The following is a 23,295-nucleotide window of genomic DNA, read 5'->3' as shown; positions in this document are numbered from 1 at the left end:
ACCTGTGCCACCTCTAGTGGAAGTGCTCAGATTTTCAAGTTGGAAGCCAAGTGGCCAATCACTCTCAAAAATGTTAAGTCCAGAACAGTGGAATTAATGTTGTGAGCCTGTTCTTTCAGTAAATGTGTATCAGTGTGATATTTTGTCCAAAAGGTTTGACAGAGATTCTGCTGCTGCACTTGGCACATACAGGCTCTAAGGTGTTGGAAAGTGGTTTATTGTAAATCAGCTCAAACGATACTTTGATTTAGATAACGTGGTCCTTCAGGACGTGTAGGACTGCTTTGTGCAGGTGGCCAGGCTGCTCAGATTTTTGTTCTATGGCCCTTGGGATTGGGAAATTTATAATGTGATCTGAACAGCACACTCAAATTATTGTGCTGTAATTACTTGCCACTTTATTTGAAATTAGCTTTGCCTTTTTTTGGCTAATGATTCACAACTGCCACATGCAGGCTCTCAAATGGCTGCTGCTCTCTCAGGCATTGGGGTGAGGAAGCTGCTTCTGTGCTTGGGGTAGTCAGGGCCCTCTGCAGAGGAAGAGCAGGTGCCCAGCCCCAGCCCCTCCTGTGCTGAGGCACAGAACAATTCAAAGAAACATCTCTCAGCCGGTTTGACACCAAGTTTCTGCTTACAGGAGCTGCGCTGCTGCAGGGGCAGCAGCTCCACCTCTGTTTCAGACCTTACTCTGACTAATTTTTCATAGAAATTTCTCAGCTGCAGGCACCCACTGAAGAAGAGTAACTGTGATCTGCATTATGAAGTAGATGAAGGAGAAACTACTTTCAAATGGCTGTTGAATTTATTTGCTTGATAAATACAATCCTAACAAAATAAAAGTTAACCAATATTAAGAGATTTGTCTGAAGAACATTAGAAAAAATTCATGACAATTCAATAGGAATTAGTGTGAATTAAACAAAGAAACAAAAAGTTTAAATATTGCCAGCAAATATAAAATGTATGTAACGAAGGCAAGGGAGAATGCTTTAGTTTACATTTGTAATCTGATCACATTTTCTGTGTTTATAAACTTTTTCCCAAATTTTAAAAAAATACTATGCTGTTTTTTTCTATAACATATCAAAGCATTATTTGTACAAAAATCAAATCATGGCCAATGATTCACAACAGTGCAATAGATAAAGAATACAACCACATCCAACAGGTGCTGAAAATAAATATCCAGATTAAAAAATAAGATAGCCTATATGCACTCTGTGGAGTTTCTGTCTATATATGGATTGAGGGCTGAGTCCAGTGAGCGTATCCGAAACATTAAAGGGCCCTTAAATGCCAGTGTAGGTGGAGGATTTTGAAGGGTAGAAGCATTAAAAACAGCCAAACCAAAACCAAGTCCCAGGTAGTGGTGGTTGGTTTGTTAAACACCAACAAAAAGAGGCTATTGCTGAACCCCCGGTGCCTCCCGTTGGCGTCGCTCTTCCGGCACGTTTGGAATCACAAGTGACTGGCATTTGTGCAGGGGAAATGCTGTATTGCTTGGTCAGGCAGATACGTCCTAAAGACATAACCACTCCCATCCCTGCCTACAAGCACTGGCTTTTTCCAAGAGATGGAAACATTTAAAATGGATGAAGACAAAGCTCTTGGCTACATGGCAGCAGTGTGAACAGGGCCTGCCTCAAACAGGTGTGATGAGGGTGGTTAATGATGAGTCAGTGGGTTACCTACACCACTAAAGGACACGGACATTTCCATCATACGGGGACATAAATAACATCTCTCAAGTTTTTACACTTATTCAGTACACCTCAGAACAGAAATGAAGCTTAAGGGCATGTTAGGTAAACACGATACCCCACAGTCTCCCACCGTTTCAGCCAACCCAGAATAAATTTAAAGCTCCCTTGTATATAATCTGCATCAGAAAGGTATCAAAGGCACAAGCAAGAAGTGACTAGGTTAATAAGCAGAAATAATGGTGAATGAGGATGAACAGATCCACAAGGTAAATCATTAGTAAGTGTGGGTGGGTTTTGTTTGTTTACTGAAAATGAGATCTTCCAATTCTGCTCCAGTAATGTAAATAAGGATTTTGGTTTGAAATAAAACTGTTACTGAATTATTTTAAATCACCTGAAGGAAACCAGTCTTGAAATAATCTGATACTAACTGGAAAACTCTTCTGGCCTCTCCAAACTCACCTGAGTCTGATGAGTAGAAGCCACAAGTATTAGAGACAAAAGTCTCCAGGGCTTAAAAGAAAAGTTTCTTTACAGAATGTACACAGCCACCAATAATTTGTGCAGTTTGATTCAAATTACAGTAATTTGCACAGTTCAGTTGATTTTATGCATAGCCAAGGAGCCGGATCAAATTGGAGTTTCTTTCCTGTCTTTACTTGGCGATGGCTTGACTTGCTGCTCCTTGCTTGCTTTTGGCTGCTCTTTGGCTGCTTTTGTCTCCAGGACAGTGTCTCTCTGCTGCTGAGAAACGGCCCCACGCTTTTCTGGCTCCTCTTCCTCCTGCCCCTGCTGCTCAGATTTTGCACGCTGCAGCAGGCGGAGCTGCACCCGCAGCTCAATGATGGCCTCACGCTCCTCGTGAATCGCTTGGTTCAGGTGATTGTTCTTGATCTTTTAAGGAAGGGAAAGAAATGTCAGGGCTCCCTCTGACACAGCAGTGCTGTAGCTCAGGGGTGTTTAGCACTGCTGGCCCAGAAAGCAACAGGTAGGATTTAAACAGCAGTGATTTAAAAGCTGTGTGTGGATCACAAGCCTGGGCAAAACTGATGTACACAAGCAGTTTGCACCTGTCCCATCAGGTAACCACCACGGGAGAGAACCAGTGAATGCTAAGAACCAAATCCTACCTCCAGTTCCTCGTTCTGTCTCTGCAAATCCTCCAGGATGACCTGCAGCTCCTCCTCATCTTCACTCTCACTTTCACTCTCAGAGGAGTATTCCTCGGTTTCACTGCGGCCATGCTGCTGGCGACTGAAAGACCAAGGGCAAATTCCGCTTTAAACACTTCCTCAAGTCTGCCAGAACTGTGGCAACATAAGACACTCAACTTGCATCCCCTCAATCATCTGCCAATGGTTTAAAGAGCAAAATCAGAATTTTGTTTCAAAGCTTAATTTAATAAAGCAGTGATGTCCTAGGGGTTTTTTTTTAGTGCACAGGGTCAAGTTTCCTTTAGATCCTAATTCCATTGTTAAAACAGTAGAAAATATCCTGCAAGATTCAAATTTGTTGAGACTTCAATAAAAACAAGTGGCTTTCAACTGTGATGTTCATTGGCTGAGCTTTCAAGTGTGGTTTTGAGTATTCTTTCAGCAAAGCATTTATGTACTTTTAATCATAGTGTGCTGTCCTGGCTGGGCTCTGCTGTGAGCTGTCCCCTTTACCTTTGTATTTCAGCTATTTCTGCTCGGAGCCGATCTATTTCTTCCTTCTCAGAGGCTATCTGTCTCCGCAGAAACTGCTCCATGGCCAGCAGCTCTTCTTGTTCTGTTAAAATCTCATTCTCCTGCAATGATCAGTTAGTTCACTTAAAGCCTTGACTTTATTTCCTACAGGAACATACAATAAGTATGAGATGATGCTGTTCTCTGAAATACTTTCAGTTACCATGTCTGCTTTGAACTTTGATCCATCAAGACGTCAAAGCAAATGAAAAGTTCAAACCCAACAATGTCTCTTCTAAATCCTCAAGATAATCGCCATACTGAATGGTGGTGGAGATGACACACCAAATCCTGGCATGTTTGGCTGCCTTTCCTTAAATCACAGAGGAAAGCTCTGGCCAACCAGTAAAATAACTAGAGAAACAGAATTGTATGTCTTTGATCTTCTCCCCTCTGTACTTTCCTCCTTATATTCATTTTCAAAGCTACTGGGGGAAGCAACAGAAGGCAAAAAAGCCAAAATAGCTGCCTCATTTCCTTTGATCAGCAGGAAAGCAGTTAACGGAACTGAACCTGGCTACATTGGGAAGTGGTGCTTTCTAGGTACACGAACAACAAAGGCCACTTTTTTTCTTTCAGTGTCTCCTTTCTGCTGTTAACAAGAGTCTCCTCAGCTCTGGACTCACTCCTGCAGTCAGCATTCCTTCCCTGCTCCACTGACCATTAAAACAAAGCTTTGCGGTTTTAATGGACACAGAGACCCCTCTGAGCCTGCAGTGTCCCCTCTGCATCACAAGGGACAAAGGAGTGTTTAACAGCTCTGAAATATAAAATACCATCAGGCAAACGGTAAGTGCCTGCCAGCTACCTGTGCAAGCAGAATATTTATAACTTCTTCGTTCTCATTCATTTCTTCTTTGGAGACATCCTCCTTTGAAAGGCTAGCAATTTCTTGTGCAATCTTTGTTTCACACTCCTGCCAGAGAAAGAAAACAACGTTTAAAACTACACTGGTCCTTCCCTGATCACTGTATTTACTAACTAAACCTAACCCTGGTCCTTCCCTGGTTACTGTATTTACTCTGAAAAAGACTTTTTTGAATGCATTATTTTCCAAATTTAGAACCACCATCACAGTTGTCTCCTAAATTTTAAGCATGGTCTGTCTCATTTGTGGAACATAAAATAGTTTAAAAAACACTTCTCACATTTGTTAACCTCAAGTCTTCCAGTAATTCCTCTCGGAACTCTAGTTTTAAGCATGTAACAAGCATGTGCCCTAGCAAACACTAAGGTTTTCATCACACACACATTTCTTTGTGAACAGCTGTGAAGATCTCCCTGTCCTGAGGGAGAGCCAGCTAAGCAGAAAACACAACTGCTCATCAGGCATGTAAAGTTAAAATGATAGAATCTGCAGCAAAGACGATTGAAAGGTGTTTTGATCTAACTGGGTGCGTCTGTATTGTTATGAATTAGGATCTGTGATTTAGCTGTCTGGCCAATAAACAGGAAAGTTACCCACCTGTCTCTTAGCTTCTCTTAGTTTCCTCTTAAGAGCTGTTAAGATTCTCTGCACCTCCCAGAGTCTCTCTTCTTTGGATAAGTCTTTTATCCCTGCCTGCAAGTCTCTGTGTAAACAGTTCAGAAGGAACTCCTAGAAAGATTGCCAGAGAAATTGTCTTTAAATATACTGTACCAGGGCAGATTGAAAAGGAAAATCTTTCTAGCTTTGTAGCAATGGGCTGGAAGTTCTGAATTTCAAACCTTGACATGCCCATGGTAAGTGTTAACACACACCCAGAACCGATCCAGAGCCAGCTGAAGAGCAATAGTGAAGAAACCACCTTCCCTAATGGGCTCTGACCTTCCTCCCACAACTGAAGTATTGACCTACATAGCAAAGCACTCCACGGATGAGACAGCTATGAGCATCACAAGACCATAACAACTTTCCACACATGAAAAAGGAAAGGAAATCATCAAGCTCTTCCCAGTGGTCTCCACTGATTGGATAATGGTGATGGGATTAAGGCATATGTTACAAACTTAGGAGAATTCTCTACTGAATGTATAAAAGCCAGGATGAAGAGAAACAGAAAAACACTCAAGTAATTGCCAACCTGTCGCCTGATTTCTTCTTTGATACTCTCTTGTGTTTCTGGAAGTGCTGGCATTGTTGCCATATTTGACCAGCGAAGAGGTTTTGTCACCTGCTTGAGGGTCACATTTCCAAAGAACTCTTGAACATGTGTGAAAAACACATACAGGACACGGTTGCTGATCTGCAAAGGACGGACAGACAGGATATTGGTTAAGATGATTTATTCAAGTAATCTTTATTTGCAAAGCACAGTGTCCTCCAGAAACAGCGGCCTTTACTAAACCTTTCTGTGAGCCACAATCACGTCGGTTTGTCTTTAGAGATTAAAATATGGATTGAAAATTATCTTTACTTTTAACAATGCAGTGCTGGCCTCAAGGGCTCACTTCACTCTTTCTCTTACCTGTGTATCTGAGGCATTTTCATACTAAACTCAGCATCTTCACATATGTTAACCTACCAGAATTATTTACATCACTAGTAGACAAAGAAATGCATTAAATCTCTTTGTACTCAAGTAAAGGTAGTTAGTAAGAGGGAACATCAACTGTACTGTGTTACACTTGGTGGCTGGCTGCACCTTCTCTCTTGTCCCCCAACCTTTAAGTATTCTCTACGGCTTCTCTCTCTGATGACTCAACATAGTAGAAAAAAGTAGTATGAAAGCATCTTTCACTATATTCCTTGTTTTAACCTGAGACAGAAGCAAGCATATTTATTTTTATACTTCAGCTTCCATTAAAATTTTAAAAAATTATCCTGGTGGTTCTGTCACCACCTGCACTTCAATTGCTAAGATCTAGCTACCAACAAAACATGATTTGGCCTGCATTCTTTTACCCTAATTGTCACTTCTTTCCTAGCTAGAAAGGTGTCTGGCACAGCAAAAGAGCCAGGAATAACACCCGGCCCCTATGGGGTCTCCACCTGGACTCATAATTATAAGGTCAGGCTTTTCTAACTTGTAAGGTTTGCTCTAGAAGACCCACACCCAATAATGCAACGTTTTCATTATGCACAGGACTAATTCTGAGCACTGTTTAATTAAGTATTTCCAAGATGTCTATTAAGGAATCAAGCAATCCAGAAACCACAAAATCTTACTGGAAAACCAAGTCAGTTGTTATTCTGTAGCCACTTGGCTGCAGACAACAAAGACATTTTACCTCTGCAGACAACAAAGACATTTTACCTAAGTTACTACTGCACCAGGAAGATCTATGTGCAGGACAGGGTTCATTAGCTTGATATTAAAATTAAGCAACAATATCTTCACTAAACTATTACTGAATCAAAACCCCCCAGAAACTGTGTATCTGCATGAATGATTGAACAAATTCAACATTAAATGACTTTTCCTCATGACAGAATTGAAAGACAGCAGTCTTTGTGACACTCTGAATAATAACCCAAATATCAGACCCACAGTATGTAAGCCTACATGCAGAAAGTCTTTTGTTCCCCCCTTTCCCAGCATTTTGGGTTCCTGAGGCATAAAGAGGAGCTGTAATTTAGCTGAACTGTATCAGACAATACCCAATTCCCACCTGCAAAAAAATTCCTACAAAGACATCTTTCTTGGGCTGCAGTTCTGCTCTAAGCCTTGCTGTGTGGTGCACGTACCTGGACAGTAGGGCTGAGCACTATAGAAATATTCTGGATGTTCATTTTTGTTTCCAGTTCCTTTGCAATAACATGGTCCATATGCACAATCAGCCAAGAAATCAGGAGATGGTTACACTCTGGCAGCTCTTTCAGCAGCCTCTGGCACTCCTGAACTTTCTCAGCTTCTGTGCTCTTTCCACAAGCGTCTTCAAAGCGGGGCATGAGCTCTTTGGTAAGCAGATTTTCGGGCAGTTCCCGTAGGTACTGTTTGAGCAAGCTGGCGACTGTATTGGGCTCATATTCTTCCAGGTTTGGAGATTCTTCACGATCATAGGCTGCCTTCAACTCGTCAACTTTTGATTTTATTCCTTAAAATAGTTAGATCAGAATTAAGAGAAATTTTGACTGTAAATGTCTAATAATTATATTTAATTTTTTTTTTTTGAGATACATTTATGTCACCTCTCCTTACAATTTAAGATAATTGAGAAGCACCTTTTAAAAGGCATCCACATGTAACAAAGTGAAAATCGTGACTCAAGATTACACGATCACTGATTCTAAAAGCACTGACTACTCCTATGAAGCAAAACCAAAGCACTGACAGAGCTCTGAATCAGAACTGGTGCCAGCAGTCCCTTTCATCAAGGAACATAAAATAGGGTGAGGAAAGGTTGGGGAACTCAAGATCCATTGTGTATTTGCATTAAGCTTCTTTCTGGCTGTTCAATTATCCATCCCTAAGCCAGGCAGCAAACATGTTTTTAGTTCAGATGCTGTGCAACAAGCTCTACCTATAAGAGCTTTCCTTTGTCAAAACAAACCCCACACTTTTTAGTTTCCAGATTTCCAACTGGCCCTCCTCAGCGGAGGAATCTCACACGGGATCGCTGATTTGAGGCACCACATGAATAAAAGTGTGTTCACATAATTATTCAACTCAGCCAACGTTTTCCACAAGGTGTTTGTATAAACTCAGTGACATTCCAATCTTCCTAAGCTTGGGGAAATTTCATTCTTGCAGTTCAAACACCCACTCAGGTTACACCAACTTGGTGCACAGCCCTGGCTAGGGTCATACTCAGTGAGCACAACTGGGCACAGCCAGCCCCTGGAAAATGCCAGGAAAACACACTCAGTTTCATGGCCAAAATGAGCCATCACAACAGCTGCAGGCTGCTAAGGCACGGCAGTGCTCTCTCTGAGCTCTCAATTTAAACAATCCTACACGCACAAGAGGGAGCTGTTGCACTGAAGAACACCTACAAAGGACACAGCAGAAATTAAGGAAAACACACCTGTGAAAACTCCCAACAGGTCCTGTGTGAAAAAACAGCAACCAGAATGTTTCACTAGGCAGGACTGAGCAGCTGCTTAAGGTGCTGCAGTATTTTTGCATGCCTACCAAACACCATGCAGATGGACAGCATGAAGACAGCTAATGAAGCCTTTAGAATCTTTTAGTTATTGGTTTACAGTGCTGGGTAATTTGATACAAAATGCTTTTCCTGAAATTCCTTTCCTTGCTTGTTCTCCTCCCCTCCAATGTACCCAGAGAAGTACTTACAGGAGCTGCATTTCTGGTGCAGCTCACAAAGAAAGGGACTGTTTTGTCTAACGTGACTAAAACTAAGGTTTCACTTATGTAAGCTGGTGTTACACAACTACCACAGTTAATTAGCTGCAGTTGCTAAGCCTAAACAGTGAAACTTGCGTCTTCTGCTTATTAGCCAATTTTCCATAAGAAAATAAGTTTTCAAAGAAAAAAATACACAATGGGAGTTACTTGAAAAAGCTATTTAGTGGAAAGCATAAGTAATAAAATTATTACAGCTCATCTTTGCTTTTGCAAAAAGACACCTACCATTGTATTCCTGAAGCAGAAGAAAAAGAATACAAGCTGGCCATACTAACATGTTTTATTCATTGCTACCATCCCATGACAAAAGGCCAAAACAGGTGTGTTTTTACTGCCATTAAGCAGTACCACCACATTAAAAATTTTTCCTGGAACTTCAGACCAACAAGTTTGCTTAACTTTGACTACCTGATTACCTTTTGGATAATTAATGGAACTATAAACAGTATATCTAAAAATAACAAGAAAATTGCAAGTAAAGACCTTAGGAACCTGCATGTCAGTGTGCCCTGAGTACCTGAAACTCTGTAGATGCCTTCACATTTCATGCCATACTTCTCTACATAATCTATACATTCACGGAAAACTGCTGGCAGGCGGATGCCATCATACATCATGGTCCTGTCTACTGCATCAGACAAAGGAATGCCAAACACGGGTCTGTGACTTGGAACATCCACTTGAGGTATCTCTGTCTCTTGAATTGGCTTTTTCTTTTTCTTCTTCTCTTTCCACTGTTTTACAACATCTGCTGCAGTTAAGTCTTTTGATTTTTTCTCTTTGTGTTTGTCTTCCTTATGTTTTTCTTCCTTGTGTTTTTCATCTTTGGGCTTCTCTTTTATTTTAAAATCCTTCTCCTTCTTTTTGGAAAAGCTGGGTTTCTTGAAGACATGTATTCCCTTGGACCGCTTCAACTTGGAAGGACTTTCAGCTTCATCACCGGAACTGTCCTCTTGAAAAGCAGCATAACCTTCCGCTGTTGGGCAAAGCAGGAGAGGGGAAGGGGACAGCTGTGAGTCTGTTTACTTTCCAGACAGCAACAACAAGAAGTTGCACGTAAGGAGGAGAGGGAAGAAGCAACATGAATTAAAAAAACAGTGCCCGTCTGACTTCTCAGAAGGTTTTCTTTACTTGTTACACACTCAAGTGGACAAGGATTAAATCAAGTTGTATAATTACATCAAAGATAAGCTACAGAGCTCCTGAATGATCTAAACAATGAATACTTTATATACTTACTCATAATGGCAATGTCCATCTTATGGGCTAGATTCCCATCTAATAGTCAAGGAAATGCAAAATAAAAACAACTGTCTGGCAACTTCTCTATGTTCCTGTAATCAACAGTATAAGAGTTGCTGTTAAGGACCATCTACTGCATACACAAAAGTCTAACAAATTTCAATTAACAACAAACTAAACTCCAGCCACTTAAAGCCCCAATCCTTTTCCAGAATATTATGAATTTAAAGACAAGTATGAAGTTAATAAAATTTCAGCCTCAAATAAAATACAAAATCCCACCCCAAACCAAATCCAAAAAAAGCACTACCACTTACTTTTCACTAGATGAATAACAAAATTCCAGTAACACTAGAACAATACCTGCCCATGAAAGTGCAGATTTGCCTTAAAAAGCACATGGGAGAGATTCAATCAAGTCCCTAGGCTGAGCACACCATTCCAGCAGCAAAAGTCCAAGTGCCGTCTAAAACATGCACCAGGTGCTTTTAAGTCACTACGCCTCTGCAGTTGGCCCTGCCTCACCTTCAGGCAAAAACACAAAAGTCTTTAAAGGTGGATTACAAAAAAAACCCCCAGCAAACACACCAACATAAAAAACAACCCACAAACAAACCCAGCAACATGCAACCAACACAACGTCCAAGTCCACTGATTCTAATTTTGCATACACAGTACCCCATATCAGAAAAGTAAGCCTGAAACCTGGTCAACAAAGGTGACATTTGACATGCCATCTGCACCAGCCAGACTCCCCAAGGCACTGGGCAGCAAGCCCCCATTACAGAGACCCTTTGAGGCTCTTCCACTACCTACAGGCAGAGCCTCTGCTCGAGTGAGGTAGCACTGACAGCCAAGTGCTCTTGCTGCCTGAATAGTTTTGGGTAGAGGAAAATTACCCCCTTAGATAACATGCGAGCACATCATGCACGAGACTATAGGCTGTAATTTTTTCAGAGTGGAATATCTGCAGAAGAACCAGGGGGCATTCAGTCTTTCAACCTTCCAATTCTGAACTATACCAGACTGCAGAGTTTCTCAGCATTATTTCAGCATATAAAAGAACTGTCTCTATTTTGAAACTTCCTTGACTGCCCTATAGAAGACAGCTTCTAATAGTCTAACAAATATAAGAAATGTATTACAACATGGAACTACCATAAAATAACTACAATTGTTGGATCAGCTCAGTCTTTGCAGCTGATACTCCTTCCTAGGACTACCAAACACACAATTTCCTAGAAAAAGACTGTAGAACTGTTCCTGTCCAAGTGGATTTTAACATAAAAATGCAAACATTAACTGAAGGACAATCAGCAGCCGGGTCTTCTCCTCCCTGCTTACTGGTTGTCATTTACTGGATTTTGTAAACTGAACCCAGAAATGGGTAAGATTCAAATCTCACTCTGGTACAGAGGCAACTGCAGATCCACCAGCTACAGCAAAGCAGAAGCACACATCTTCACTCTATGAGACTGAGAAGGGGCTGGCACCAGGGCTCAAGATGAACTTCAGAGATGTAATTTCCAAACAGAAAGCCAGATGTTCCCCAGACAGAGCCCAGAACAATCTGCCCTCAGTTTTTCCTCCTGGGTAGCTGTGACAGCTCCCAGTCACAGAGCGTGGTGTTCCCACACGCACATCAGGAAGCGTCAGCACTGGGACCCAAGCTGGGAGGTCGGTGCCACCAACAGAGCACTGCTCACATGTCCCAGCACTTCACACTGCCTTCCCCAGCGCCTTCCTGGATCTGTGGTAATGTAACACCAGCAAGAGAACATTACTGAAACTGGTATTTCTTGAATTCACAAAGAAGACATGAAGGAGCAAGTTAAATACAAACATCACCTTTTAAATTTTGTTTCAGTAACGTAAGACAGCAAAATCTAGAAACATATACTAATACAGATTCAGACAGAATATCCCACCCATACCAAGAGAGGCTTTGCATGTCTCTCAAGAATAGCCCCATTTTCTTTACTATGGTTGTAAAATTGCTGTAACCCTTTCACCAGTGATACAATACATTGAAATATAAACAACTTCAATTTATACAGAAGAAAAATTACTGAAAGTGTTTGAAAAATCAGGTAATTTTAAATATGGAAAGAGTATTACCTAGTGTATTTTTGTTCACCATTTCCTCAAGACTTCCAGTTCTAATAAGTCCCCATTTTCCCATCACTCTATGTCACTGACATTTTCCTCCATCCATATGAGAACAGTACTAATGTAATAAATACTACAATTTCACCAGCATAATCTGCTAGTTCCTTTTGTTAGACCTTCCTTCCATAAGCATGCCTTCATTGCAGTAATTTTAAATGTAATGCTTCAAGTATAGCCCTTACCTTACTGAGTATGAAAAAAACTTTTAAAAATAATAATAAAAAAATTTCAGTGTTACTCTGGAAAAATCTGGTTTACAGGCTTATAATCTTTGTCATGCAGTGAGTCCACTGTCTCTATTAGTCTGCATACTTGGGAATACTTCTCCTGTTTTCTCACAACAAAGCACTAGTCATGCTGTAGTATTTATTGTTAACTCCAAGGGTGGCATTATTCAGAACTGCCACTTATCAAACCTAATGCAAGAGACATTTTGTCTATCAGGTCTCTGATGGGTTTTCAAGTAATTTATAACTCTACAGCTGATTTGGCTCCCCAGGGAAATCTGCAGCATCTGTAATTAATTCACTGAAAGAAAACATGGATGGCTTTTATATATGAAAGGATTAGTAGGTCAAATATGACTGAAGTGCAATGCAAGCATTAGTTACCTAATGTCAGTTCATCAGAGGCATTGTCATCAGATTGTACAGCATTTCTAAGTAAAACTGAGACACACAAATGCACAATGAGCTTGGATAGAAGGCTTCTACTTCCTCTCCTTGCCCACATGATACATTTTAATTATTAACAGAAACTTCCACTTACAGACACTAGGAGCAATAACTATCCAACTTTTAATTAGATCAGTTTGTGTTTAACATTCACTTGACTCACTGAAATCAGCACAGCACTCCCAAACAAATTCTGCATTCAGATTACTTGGCAGCACCGTGCCAGCAGAGCAAATGAAGCTGAAATTAGAAATTCGTTACTTTATTCTTATTTAAAATAATCACTGGCATTGAAAGGCAGATTTTTAAACTATCTGCAAATGGTGCTTTGCTAGATAAACACACAGTAGTATATGGAGATACACAGTGATTTGTCAGCAGAACAGGATGTAGTAATGCAACCTATTTATCCCAAAGATAAACCCTGATATGAAGAGACTCTAATCTTAGGTGTAGAAATTCTAATAACTTCCTACTCTGTAGATCTGAAAGCTGTATTCATAGCTTCTCCACATACCAGACAGTAAAAATAATGTTTTGTTTGCAATAGCAGTGGTTTGGTTTCAGTCCTCATCTACATTCCAAAGGAACATACAGGACTCCGTGTCCAATACATTAAGGATCTGGTCTTCAAAAATATTCCCTGAAATTTTCTGAAGAGTTCATATGAATGATCCTACTAACCTTTCATGTGATATTTTAGTACAATTCAAACAATTCTCTATTTTCCTGAGAATTGTACAAAGAAAATCAAGATTCTTGTAAATAAAAAAAATCCTACCTGCATATTAAACCCATCCTGCCATCAGCATCAATCTCAGAAGTAAAATGAATAAGCAGAGTGAGATCTACTACATACAGACTCTTTATCTACAGAAATTCTAATGGGTAGAAGAGCTTCTTCTGAAGTATTTTATCATAACATTTTTCTTCTGCAAGGAATTGCATATTTTATGGCTTTATCAACATGTGATTAGTGACAGGTGGTTAAACATTTTCAAAAATCAATTACAGTGGTTGCTGTCTCAGATAATCCATTACTGCTTAACACAGATCCATTTTTGCTCTCCTGCTGTCACAGGACAAGTTCTGTTTGAGTCAGGGAGCAGATCTGATTTAAAACTATTCCAGTAAAAAGGAAATTCCTTTTAATCCCTAGTAAATCCCCGAATCTAACTCACTCTACAGCCAGCCAATACCCAGTCTATCACAGAAGAGTGGAGAATAAAAATTAGTGGCTGAAACATTTTTCTAGTAACTGATATTCTACATAAAAACAAACATTCCATTGAATTTGCTATTAGCTCCAAAACATTTTTAGCACTTTTTCCCCAGAATAATTGCTGTATATTATTAGGTTACTGACACTAATATGAAAAAATCAAATAATTAACTAATTGTATCTATATCAATATAAAAAATATGGGAAAAGTATTTTGATAGCATACAAAAATGCTTTTTTGATGTAGGTGATAATAATAAAGCTAAGAGTACATTACTTTTGCAGAAATTATTTACCTGAAAAACTAACCTGAGTAAGTTTGGGATTATTTATCCTCCCCTTCCCTGCTGCTCTTCAAGTACTTCTGAAGTTTACATTTAGAGTATTATGAAAATAGCTCAAGATTTTTGTGGGATTAAACTTAGATACAGTTTCAGGTGCTAGAATGACCTTGTCATTAACTCACTATTATTGCAAGTTCAACAAACACTCACTCTGTCGTAATGTTAAATTATCTTTTTTTTACTGACATGTTCAGTTATGTTTGTTTATACCCCAAACTGCATGATCATGGCAGGTCATGCACTGTTCAAAACCAAAGCAGGTAGCCAGAAAAAATTAAAAACAATCTGAAGACATACAAAAGAATTGAAAAAGTGAAATAAAATGAAGAATCAAAAGGATGGGAGGAGTAACAAAGGCCAAATCTGGAAGGAATACTCTTAAAAACCAATCATTATAAGCAACTATACAGAACGCTTGTAATTTAGACAGGTAAAATGTCTGTTGAGGGTATATTTACAATATTGATTATCTTTGAAGTGTATGAGATGTACTGAAAGCTTGATATGTAACTTACTCTTTATCTGACTGGAAATTATATGACAGACATGTATTAGGGCCAAGAAATGCTGAATGACTTTGACATTAGCATTGCAAGAGATGATTTTGTTCTTTCCATGTTTTGCATTTTTGTGTTCTTTAAGGAATTTTTCATACCTTTAAAGTTTCTTTTAAGTAATAGAAATTGCTTTACATCAGCTATAAAATGTGCAATCTATTGTGGAAAAAAACAGTTGCAGTGCCAATGTGCACAGACCTGTGTGGATTTGCTGAAGCAGCATTTTTCCTCCTAAACAACAGCCTTCAGCTACACTATCACCATGAGACATCCTGAATTCCATACAAAGAAATCCACATGATGCAAAATGTTGGCATCCACCAGTTCCAGATTTAGAGGAGTGCAAAGCAGAGCTCTAACAGAAAGCTGGTATTAGTAAAAAGGCGACTACTAATAGCCTGAATTCATCAATATCAATACTAAATTTTCATTGAGAATCCAGTAATCTGTAATAGGCCAATATTGCTTACATTACAGAAAATCACTAAGGAATCACTCTTCTTAAAACCTGTAGGAATTTCAACTGCTGGTTTTAACTTGAGGATGCATTTTTGAGTTACAGTATTCTTTAGGCACAGAGTTTTTAGTGAAAATAGCAATAGTGCTCCTTAACTGTGGCAGAAACAATTCCTGTATTCCAGGAAACTGGTTCGATTAAAAGCAGTGCAGTGGCAGCAGATTCTTAAGCAGTGATTATTTAAATATGTGCATGCGTATTACACATAGTCACCATATTAATTCTAACAGAATATGTTAGTGCTATATATGTTAATGTGGGCTGTCTCACTGTTTCTGATCTTCCAAATTCCACATGTAAGAAGTAGCAGGATACACTGGCATTAGAGATACAGACATTATGAAATTTTGCTAAAACTAATACCACTTACAAAGTACTAGCACTTGGGCTGTGATATTTAGGTTTCAGAGACTTGGACAGGAAGGGTCTTTGTCGTACTGAGAGTGCTCAGTATGAGCTTAGTACTTCCAAGTGCTTTCTTCTTTCAGGTTATGCAGGAAAACTTTCTTGAATAAAAACTATTTCATGTTTCAAAAAATTTCTGTACAAATCGAAAAGTAGGAAGGAATAATTCTGTTGTTTTGGAGGAGGGGTAAGCCTTTAAAATGAAACTTTCATTCTGGACACTGATACACTGCCAAAGGATTCTATAGTCAAAGCTTTACTTTCTTCTAACCTCTGCTCTGTGAGTTCTAGAAAATTCAGATCTCAGTGCTGGTTTGCATATTTTTGACCTCTGCATTAATACTTTGGCAGTGCTGGAAGAAACTGCAAGATCAGACTAAACTGAGAAGCTAGAGAAAACAGAGATTTTATGACTGCTTTAATAATGGTGCAGAGTATGCACACGAAAACTTGGGATGGTACACAAAAGCAAACACTGAATAAGAGACACATGGGAAAAGGGCTACTGTTGTTGAAACTGCTTCTTCCAAATGCACAAATGTACATATCAGATCAGACATACAGTTTTATTCTAGCTAGCTACGATTAAAAACGGATGTATTTGGAAACACATTTGAAATCCTCCACTTAAAATGTAAAGAACCCCATGCCAGGATTTACCAATGCATATGAAAGGTTTTGGATAAATGCATTTATTAGTAATTCTGGGCACATGCTGGGCACCTGTATCTGCACAACAAAAAAAAAAAGTTAAGGTGTGGAAATTTTTGCAAGAGAAACAGGTGCTGCATGAAGTCTGTTTGTAGCAAGTTAACTTCCTCCACACTGAAACAAATTTAAAAGAACCCACTGGGAATACTTAGCAATTTTGAGAGAGAAAAAAGGAAAGAGAACTTGAAAGCATAGAATTAAAAAGAGAAGTTGTCTACTCACTTCTTTTTTCTTTTTTCTTAAATTTTCCTTTCTTCTTCCCATGCTCCTTTTCATCATCAGATACTATATCTGGAGGCTCATGTAAGCTGTCGTGAGGTGGTGAAGGCTCACCGGTGCGGTACAATCCAGGGAATTTTGTAGGACTGATTTCTTCAGAGCTGGGAGTACGAGCAAGTCCCCCACTGTGTTCTACCCGACGGTGTTCACTGGGGCTGCTAGTGGGAGGCAGGAAGCACTCGGTCATTCTGATACCCGGATATCAAAGTGAAATCTTCTGCTACCTGTCCATCACACCTGCATCAGAACAAAACAGAAAGAAAACCCACACTATTTTAAGCAATGGGTTTCAAAACACCTTGTTTAGAGCGCTATCCTGAAATCTTAAACAGCAATACCTTCTACAATGAGAGTTCCAATTTGTGTCAAGACACAGTAACATAATATCAGGTCTTAAGCTCAGTATTTGCAGATTTTTTCATTAACTCCTGAGCCATATTAACATGAGATCTGCCATTTTAGCCATTTCTACTTTATGATATATAAAACATATATATTAAGTATCTGAATATTTTAACTGTTGAAATAATTCTTACAAAATTCATAGGCAGCTTGCATACTGATTGGTACTATTTACCACAAATTAGTTTGCTAACTTTAAATTTTTTTGACATCAAATAGATTTGCCTGGAAGCTCAAGAGTGTTTGTGAGCACTGCCCTTTAAGGCAAAGATCATTTTGTTCTTTCCCAAGCATATTTTATAGATGCAAATAAGAACTTGCTTAGCCTGTTGCAATAAGGGGGAGATAAAATAAATACAGCTAAAGCAATCCATCTTTTAATTATGCTAGTGCAAATTAAAGAAGGTAAAAAAATAGTGATTATGCTTTTCTGGTATATTACAATTTCCCCTCTGAAGAGGCCGTATCAGGTCATCTGCACCCAGATGCTGGTACATTGTTTGCTTGAGAGTTATGGCTAATTAAAAGCTTATACAAAAATTGCTAAAGGAAGGCCATGCATAAATTCTCAGCAGTGGAACTCATAAGCAAAAAACTCTTCCTAGCACAGATAAATTTCAGAAACTCCACAGAATGGATATGCTGTATGGACCACCACACCTCTGGAGTCCACTTGGCTGGATTTGGCCCCTTGTGTCTAAATGGTCACAAAGGATACATTCCACAACCCTCTTCAGCAGTTTCACTCAGTTACTGGGCTTTTATTTACAGATTAGTAGCATACAGAAAAAATAGGACATAGTGTTGTATTCTACCCAGTTAATAATTATAGATGAGTCCAGCTAAGTGTGTTTTGGGGAGGGTGGTTTGTTCAGTTTTTTGGGGGTTGGAATTTTTTAAAATTTATTTTGAATTCTTATCCTTCAGCTCTCTGTTTACAGATCAGAGTGAAATTTCAGAGTATGTATGCAACAGTATCTCCCTACAGGAGATCACTCACAGTGCTTATGGAAATTACCAGTAACTCAGATCAGAATTTGAATAGGGCACAGTAAGACACAGCATTATGATGAGAAAATATCAATGAAATCTTTATTTAATACTGTTCATTCCTTATTCTGGCTAAAGTGGAGGCACTGGCTAAAAATTAAGGCAATAGGATGTATTTGCAAATGCAACAAATTGAGACCTTACTCATGTTTCTTATTTTTTTATTTTACAGCTTCAAGAAAGCATTACTTTCCTATATGTATAATTTCCTAGGCCTTTAAATAAGGGAGAAATTCTATGATGCTCAAATTACATCAAGACCTATCAGCAGAAGAGAGCTTTTAAGCCTACTGAAAAAACCTCTTCCACTTTTACTAATGGATGTTAATGTTCTACTGCCATATACATCTTTACATTTCCTCTGGCTTTTACCATTTTCTTCCGACAGCAGTAAGAGGCAACACTGAAAAAATCATGGACCTTCTAGGCATTTTAAGAAGGAACATTTCTAACGGCTTGCTCTTCTGCCAGCTCCTCCCTCTCAGACTTTTTCTTCCCAATCTGTTACTGCTCCAGTCCTGCCTCTCCTCTGCAGCAGTGCCCTTCCCTCAAACTGCTTCTCTTCCCCTGTGCAGTTCTCATTTGTCAGGAGATTCAATAACTCACTGCTGCCACATGAGGAAGGTCACACTACTCCCCCCATTAACTCCCCTCTGCTTCCACTTGTAGCAGTTTGCTTTTTGAGATGATTCAAGTTGCTAGCTGCTCCAACAGGCTTCTGCTGCTGAGATGGCTTTTGGAAGAGCTCAACAAGCACTAACAATGAAGAGCAGAGAAGTGGCAGAACCACAATGACAGGAGTGCAACTGCTCTCTTTGGGCACCCTTGTTTGTCATACTGCACACACAGCTTCATCTTCTCAGATTTCAATTATTTCTTTGTATTTATAACTTCAAGATTTGATTTCTTTACCACTGTGTCAGTACTCCCATAGCTCTTGTTTTGACTTACTACTCAGCTTCACCCTCGGTGTATCATAGCCAATCTGATCTTCATCTGCTTTGGTCTCTGTGACTCAAGCTCAGTTTCCAACTGCCCCCCTCATCTTGTTTTTTATTTGGGCAGTTCCTATTTTCCTGATGCACACCACTTTCCTGCAGATGAAATTCTCTTCTTCCTCTGTTTCTTCTAACTGACTTGTTACCAGTTCCCACCGCTTCATGAATGTTCTCTGCTGCTGTTTTTTGTTACCTTGTGATTACCTACCTAATCTTTTCACCTTGTCCCCATTTCTTCCACTGACTCTCAGTCTCTCCCCTGTATCACAAGAAGTCCCTTCTTACCTCCCTGCCAACAGCAGGCTCCGTGACTCCCACCACTTCTTGTTCACTTCACATTTGACCCTTCTTCCACAGGAGCTACAAATGCTCTTACATGACAGCATCAGAGAGCTTCTCGCAATTCAAGCACCTTCTTAGACCTAGCTACTTTTTTCAGTACTCCCAAAATGCAGTTTCTTGAAGCATCTTCTTGCTCAACACTGAGTCAAGCCTTCAGAATAACTGAATGTCAAATAGAAGCCTTCACTGAACATGGGCAGAATTGTGACCTTTCTTCTATCCCCCAAGGAAAGACTAAATTATAAGAGATTTTACACATGGAAAGATGGTACTTCATTAACACAAAATCTCCTAGCCATCATGCCATCACCACCTTTCTAGACCATAGACTAAGCAGAGGAAAGGGGGTTGGGGGAAGAAAGGAATATGCCTGCACAGGCAAAATAATATGGTTTTTCGAACCTCATTTTTGAAAATAACTCAACTCTTTCCTAAAAAATTCAGTCTGAGCTGCATATTTGGTAAGTAAATATGAGGTTTGGAAAAAACACAAAAAAGGGAAGACAGATATGACAGCCATCTTTAATAGATCTCACTTTCAACAGTGTATATCTAAGTGGGCATGAGAACACTAAAGAGAGGCACGGTCTGAAAGACCAAATCCACAGCTCTTTCATTCAGTACAGAAGGCTCCATTATTTCTGTTTTGCACAGAGCCTGTACTGTGACTTTGTGCCTTGTAACCAATTGCAACAGCAGAAGCAAATTAGAGCAGGTGATTGCATGCACGGATGTTATTTTGTAAAGCTTCTGGGTGGAATGAAGGATGTGGAATTTTTCTGCAACAAGTATTATGCAAGACCACATCTGAAGCACAGTGGGTGTCCCCAGTCATTCCATTTTTGCCACAAACAGAAACCCTCTGAAAAAATGGGTGTTACATTGAAAATAGTCATAAAAAGTCACTAATCAAAGGATGGAGGCAGAGTAAGGACACTCACTCAGCTACCAATACCTGCTCTACCACAATTATCCAAAAGCAAGACAGAGAGCACAGCAGTACCTCACTCATCACAGACCTTCAGTCCAAAAGATTTGGACATGTGTGAAGGACCTCATTCTTGTAGAAATGAGGCACACCATATTTGGACAAAAAATATCCTAGCAGCAAACACAGCTCCATTTTGGAAAGTAAGAAACCATAAGAAGAAAGAATAAAAAGTTATCACTTGTGGGCTAAGAATGTCAAAACACTTCAGAAACCATGAGTGGTACTCGTGTAACTGTTGAGACTTGAATAAGATGAAAAGATCGAGTAAGAACTTATTTACCAAGACTATACAAGGTCTGTGTCACATCTAAGTTCTGTACCTATGGCATTTTTTATAACATACTGAAAAGCTTAATACAAATCACAGTTTTCATTTGAACACTTCTTAGATGGCCTCTGACGTAATTTTGACATTTAACTGCATGGCAGCATTTCAGTCTGTTTCATTTAATAAGCAGTGGCCAGGTATAAAATCAGTGCCCTTTCCTTTCTTTCATAAGGCAACACAGACATAAAAGGAGAAGGAATAGGGAAGTACTTCATGTAGACAGGCAAAGCAAGTTCAAAATTTCGCAAGTCACAAGTAATCACAAAAACACAGCATTAAGTAACTCCCCTGTGAGTCACACACTCTTCATAATTGGCAAAAATTAAACACCCAAGAAGGGATTTCACAGAATTTTTTTGATAAAATAAAATACAAATTGCTTATCAGAACTCAGCTCCTAAACATCAGATTACTTTACAGGATATGTGATGCCATGAGAATGCTGGAAAATTTACTTCAAAGGAGGGTATATAATCATACAGTTGAATTCACATAGGAGCAAGCTGTACATTTTTCAAATCATGCCAGCATCAGATCACCTCTAAAAGTAACAAAACCACCTTTGTGTGGTCTCTCATTTACCTGCAGATGGATAAAGTCTGCCAGTTACAGCACCATCCAAAGCATTTCAAGTTCCCCTCTGAGAGTCCATTCCAGCTCAGAAGTGATATACAAACAGACAAAACTACTTAGCTCTCGACAGTCAGTGAGCTACAGACCACATCCATATCTGAGCGGGCTCTTGGAGGAGCCAGCTCACATTTAGAATATGCAGCTGTATCCAGAATACTCCCTATTACTGAGGGTATTCCAGCTCTTCACTAATCTAATCAGTAGGGAGCCAGCCTTAAAATAAATAATTAAATAATACCCCAGACATTTTAGAAATATCAAAAAGAGGGTTTCCAATCCCATTATGATAAAGTCTTGTAATCATATGAAGATACAATCTCCAGATATGTGGCAGCACATGCTTTCCAGTTTGGTTCACTTCAGGGAAAAGAGTATTACAGCACCTAGCCTACAAAATTCTGTAGAGCTCCATCAGGATGCAATTCACAGGCTGTTTCCAAGAGACACATTCTGGGAAAAACAAAAATTGGATCCCTGGAAGGGGATGGATGGTTGAAAGCTTTGCTCCAGAAGAGAGCACATTGAAAAGAGATGGACCAGAACTGCCTAAGAAAAGCCCCTGTCCCATGTTGCTGCCTCTTGCACTGGCTATACTTTCACAATCCTATTTTGCTGTAACATCCTACTTCCCTGGAGAGGCAGGCTGTGACAATTTACATCCCACTACTCCAAAGCAAGAAAAGTCTGCAAGAAAAGTCTGGGTGCAGATCTTTGTTACAGGGTAACAACCAATACCTATACAGAGGGTACACAAACTATGCCCCACATGTGGCTCCCCTCAATGTGGCTCATTCTATCCTTCAGGGATATCCCAGCAAGTCCTCCCACATGTCCTTCCCTGGCTGAATCAACTGACAATGAAGCACTTTCAAAGCAATGCCCTACATCATGATCACAGCCAAATATATGAGGCATTCTTACAAATAACTGTCCAGCTTACAAGCTGTTTAATTGCTTTGCTTGGCAGCTTTCTCAAGTAACAAGCAGAAGGCCTGAACTCTGCACCATGAGGCAAATGGGCACTGCACCCAGACCAGCCTTCTGCAGGAGTATCTTGACTATCAGCCACCTGCACTGCAACTGCTACTGCCCACCCTGAGAATAATTTCTCATTCTCCAAACTTCTTGACAACGTGCTACTCCACTGTTCAGGATTCTCTGTTTTTACCCCCAGTAAATCTGGCTCTTGGTTGCCATGGTCTTATCAGCAAAAAGTAATCCAATACCTCCAGTAATAGTACTCAAGGCCAGTACATTAGTTTCCCACTCCATGGTTTAGTCACACTCTTCCCCAGGCTCTCTCTATTTGCTTCCTCATCTTCTTTCCTGCAGTCCAGTTCCTCCACAATCAGGACTGCACCTCCTCTATCTCACAATCTTTTCCTCACCAAGCAGGTGTTCACAACCTAGACCTGTGCAGCCCTAGTTTCACCACTCCTGTTCTCCACACCCAGTGTCTCATCTAACCTCATCTCTTGGCTGCTCACTGTTTCACAGGTTTCCCTTACCACCTTCTATTTCTCCCACACTCAGTTCTCACAAAAATTTCTGCAGATTATTAGCCACACACAAGCAAGGCAATCTGGGAGGTCTTCAGCCAAATTTAGGTTTCCCCTATAAATTACAAGTAGCACTAAAAAGGTTTGCCTGATTACCAAAACATTATTACAGAAAAGAGATATTTTCTTGCTAGCTGAATTCTCATAAATAGTT

At 39.7% G+C, this 23,295-nt stretch overlaps 1 protein-coding gene across 6 annotated transcripts in view; it reads right to left on the bottom strand.

Moving 5' to 3' along the window:
* Positions 1-783: 783 nt before the first annotated feature.
* Positions 784-23,295, bottom strand: part of RALBP1 (ralA binding protein 1) — a 32,861-nt gene continuing 10,349 nt past the window's right edge. For 4 of the 6 annotated variants that reach the window (XM_005517257.2, XM_088061790.1, XM_014257075.2 and 1 more), the window contains exons 2-10: positions 16,782-17,075; positions 9,236-9,694; positions 7,098-7,447; positions 5,494-5,655; positions 4,896-5,027; positions 4,239-4,346; positions 3,371-3,492; positions 2,834-2,957; positions 784-2,597 (exon numbers count right to left, since the gene is read on the bottom strand). In XM_005517257.2, the coding sequence (XP_005517314.1) occupies positions 2,334-2,597; positions 2,834-2,957; positions 3,371-3,492; positions 4,239-4,346; positions 4,896-5,027; positions 5,494-5,655; positions 7,098-7,447; positions 9,236-9,694; positions 16,782-17,025 (1,965 nt within the window). In that variant the 5' untranslated portion in view covers positions 17,026-17,075 and the 3' untranslated portion in view covers positions 784-2,333. Of the gene's footprint in view, positions 2,598-2,833; positions 2,958-3,370; positions 3,493-4,238; positions 4,347-4,895; positions 5,028-5,493; positions 5,656-7,097; positions 7,448-9,235; positions 9,695-9,957; positions 10,053-10,277; positions 10,381-16,781; positions 17,076-23,295 lie in introns of those variants that run through there. The other 2 variants (XM_014257080.2, XM_005517258.2) reach the window with 2 other exon arrangements.

The sequence above is a fragment of the Pseudopodoces humilis genome, chromosome 1 (assembly GCF_049639895.1).
Source record: "Pseudopodoces humilis isolate 2021_Gansu_Grassland_sample_001 chromosome 1, ASM4963989v1, whole genome shotgun sequence".
Lineage (NCBI taxonomy): Eukaryota > Metazoa > Chordata > Aves > Passeriformes > Paridae > Pseudopodoces > Pseudopodoces humilis.
The sequence above is the reverse complement of the archived record's forward strand: the minus strand, read 5'-3'. Positions and strand labels throughout refer to the sequence as shown.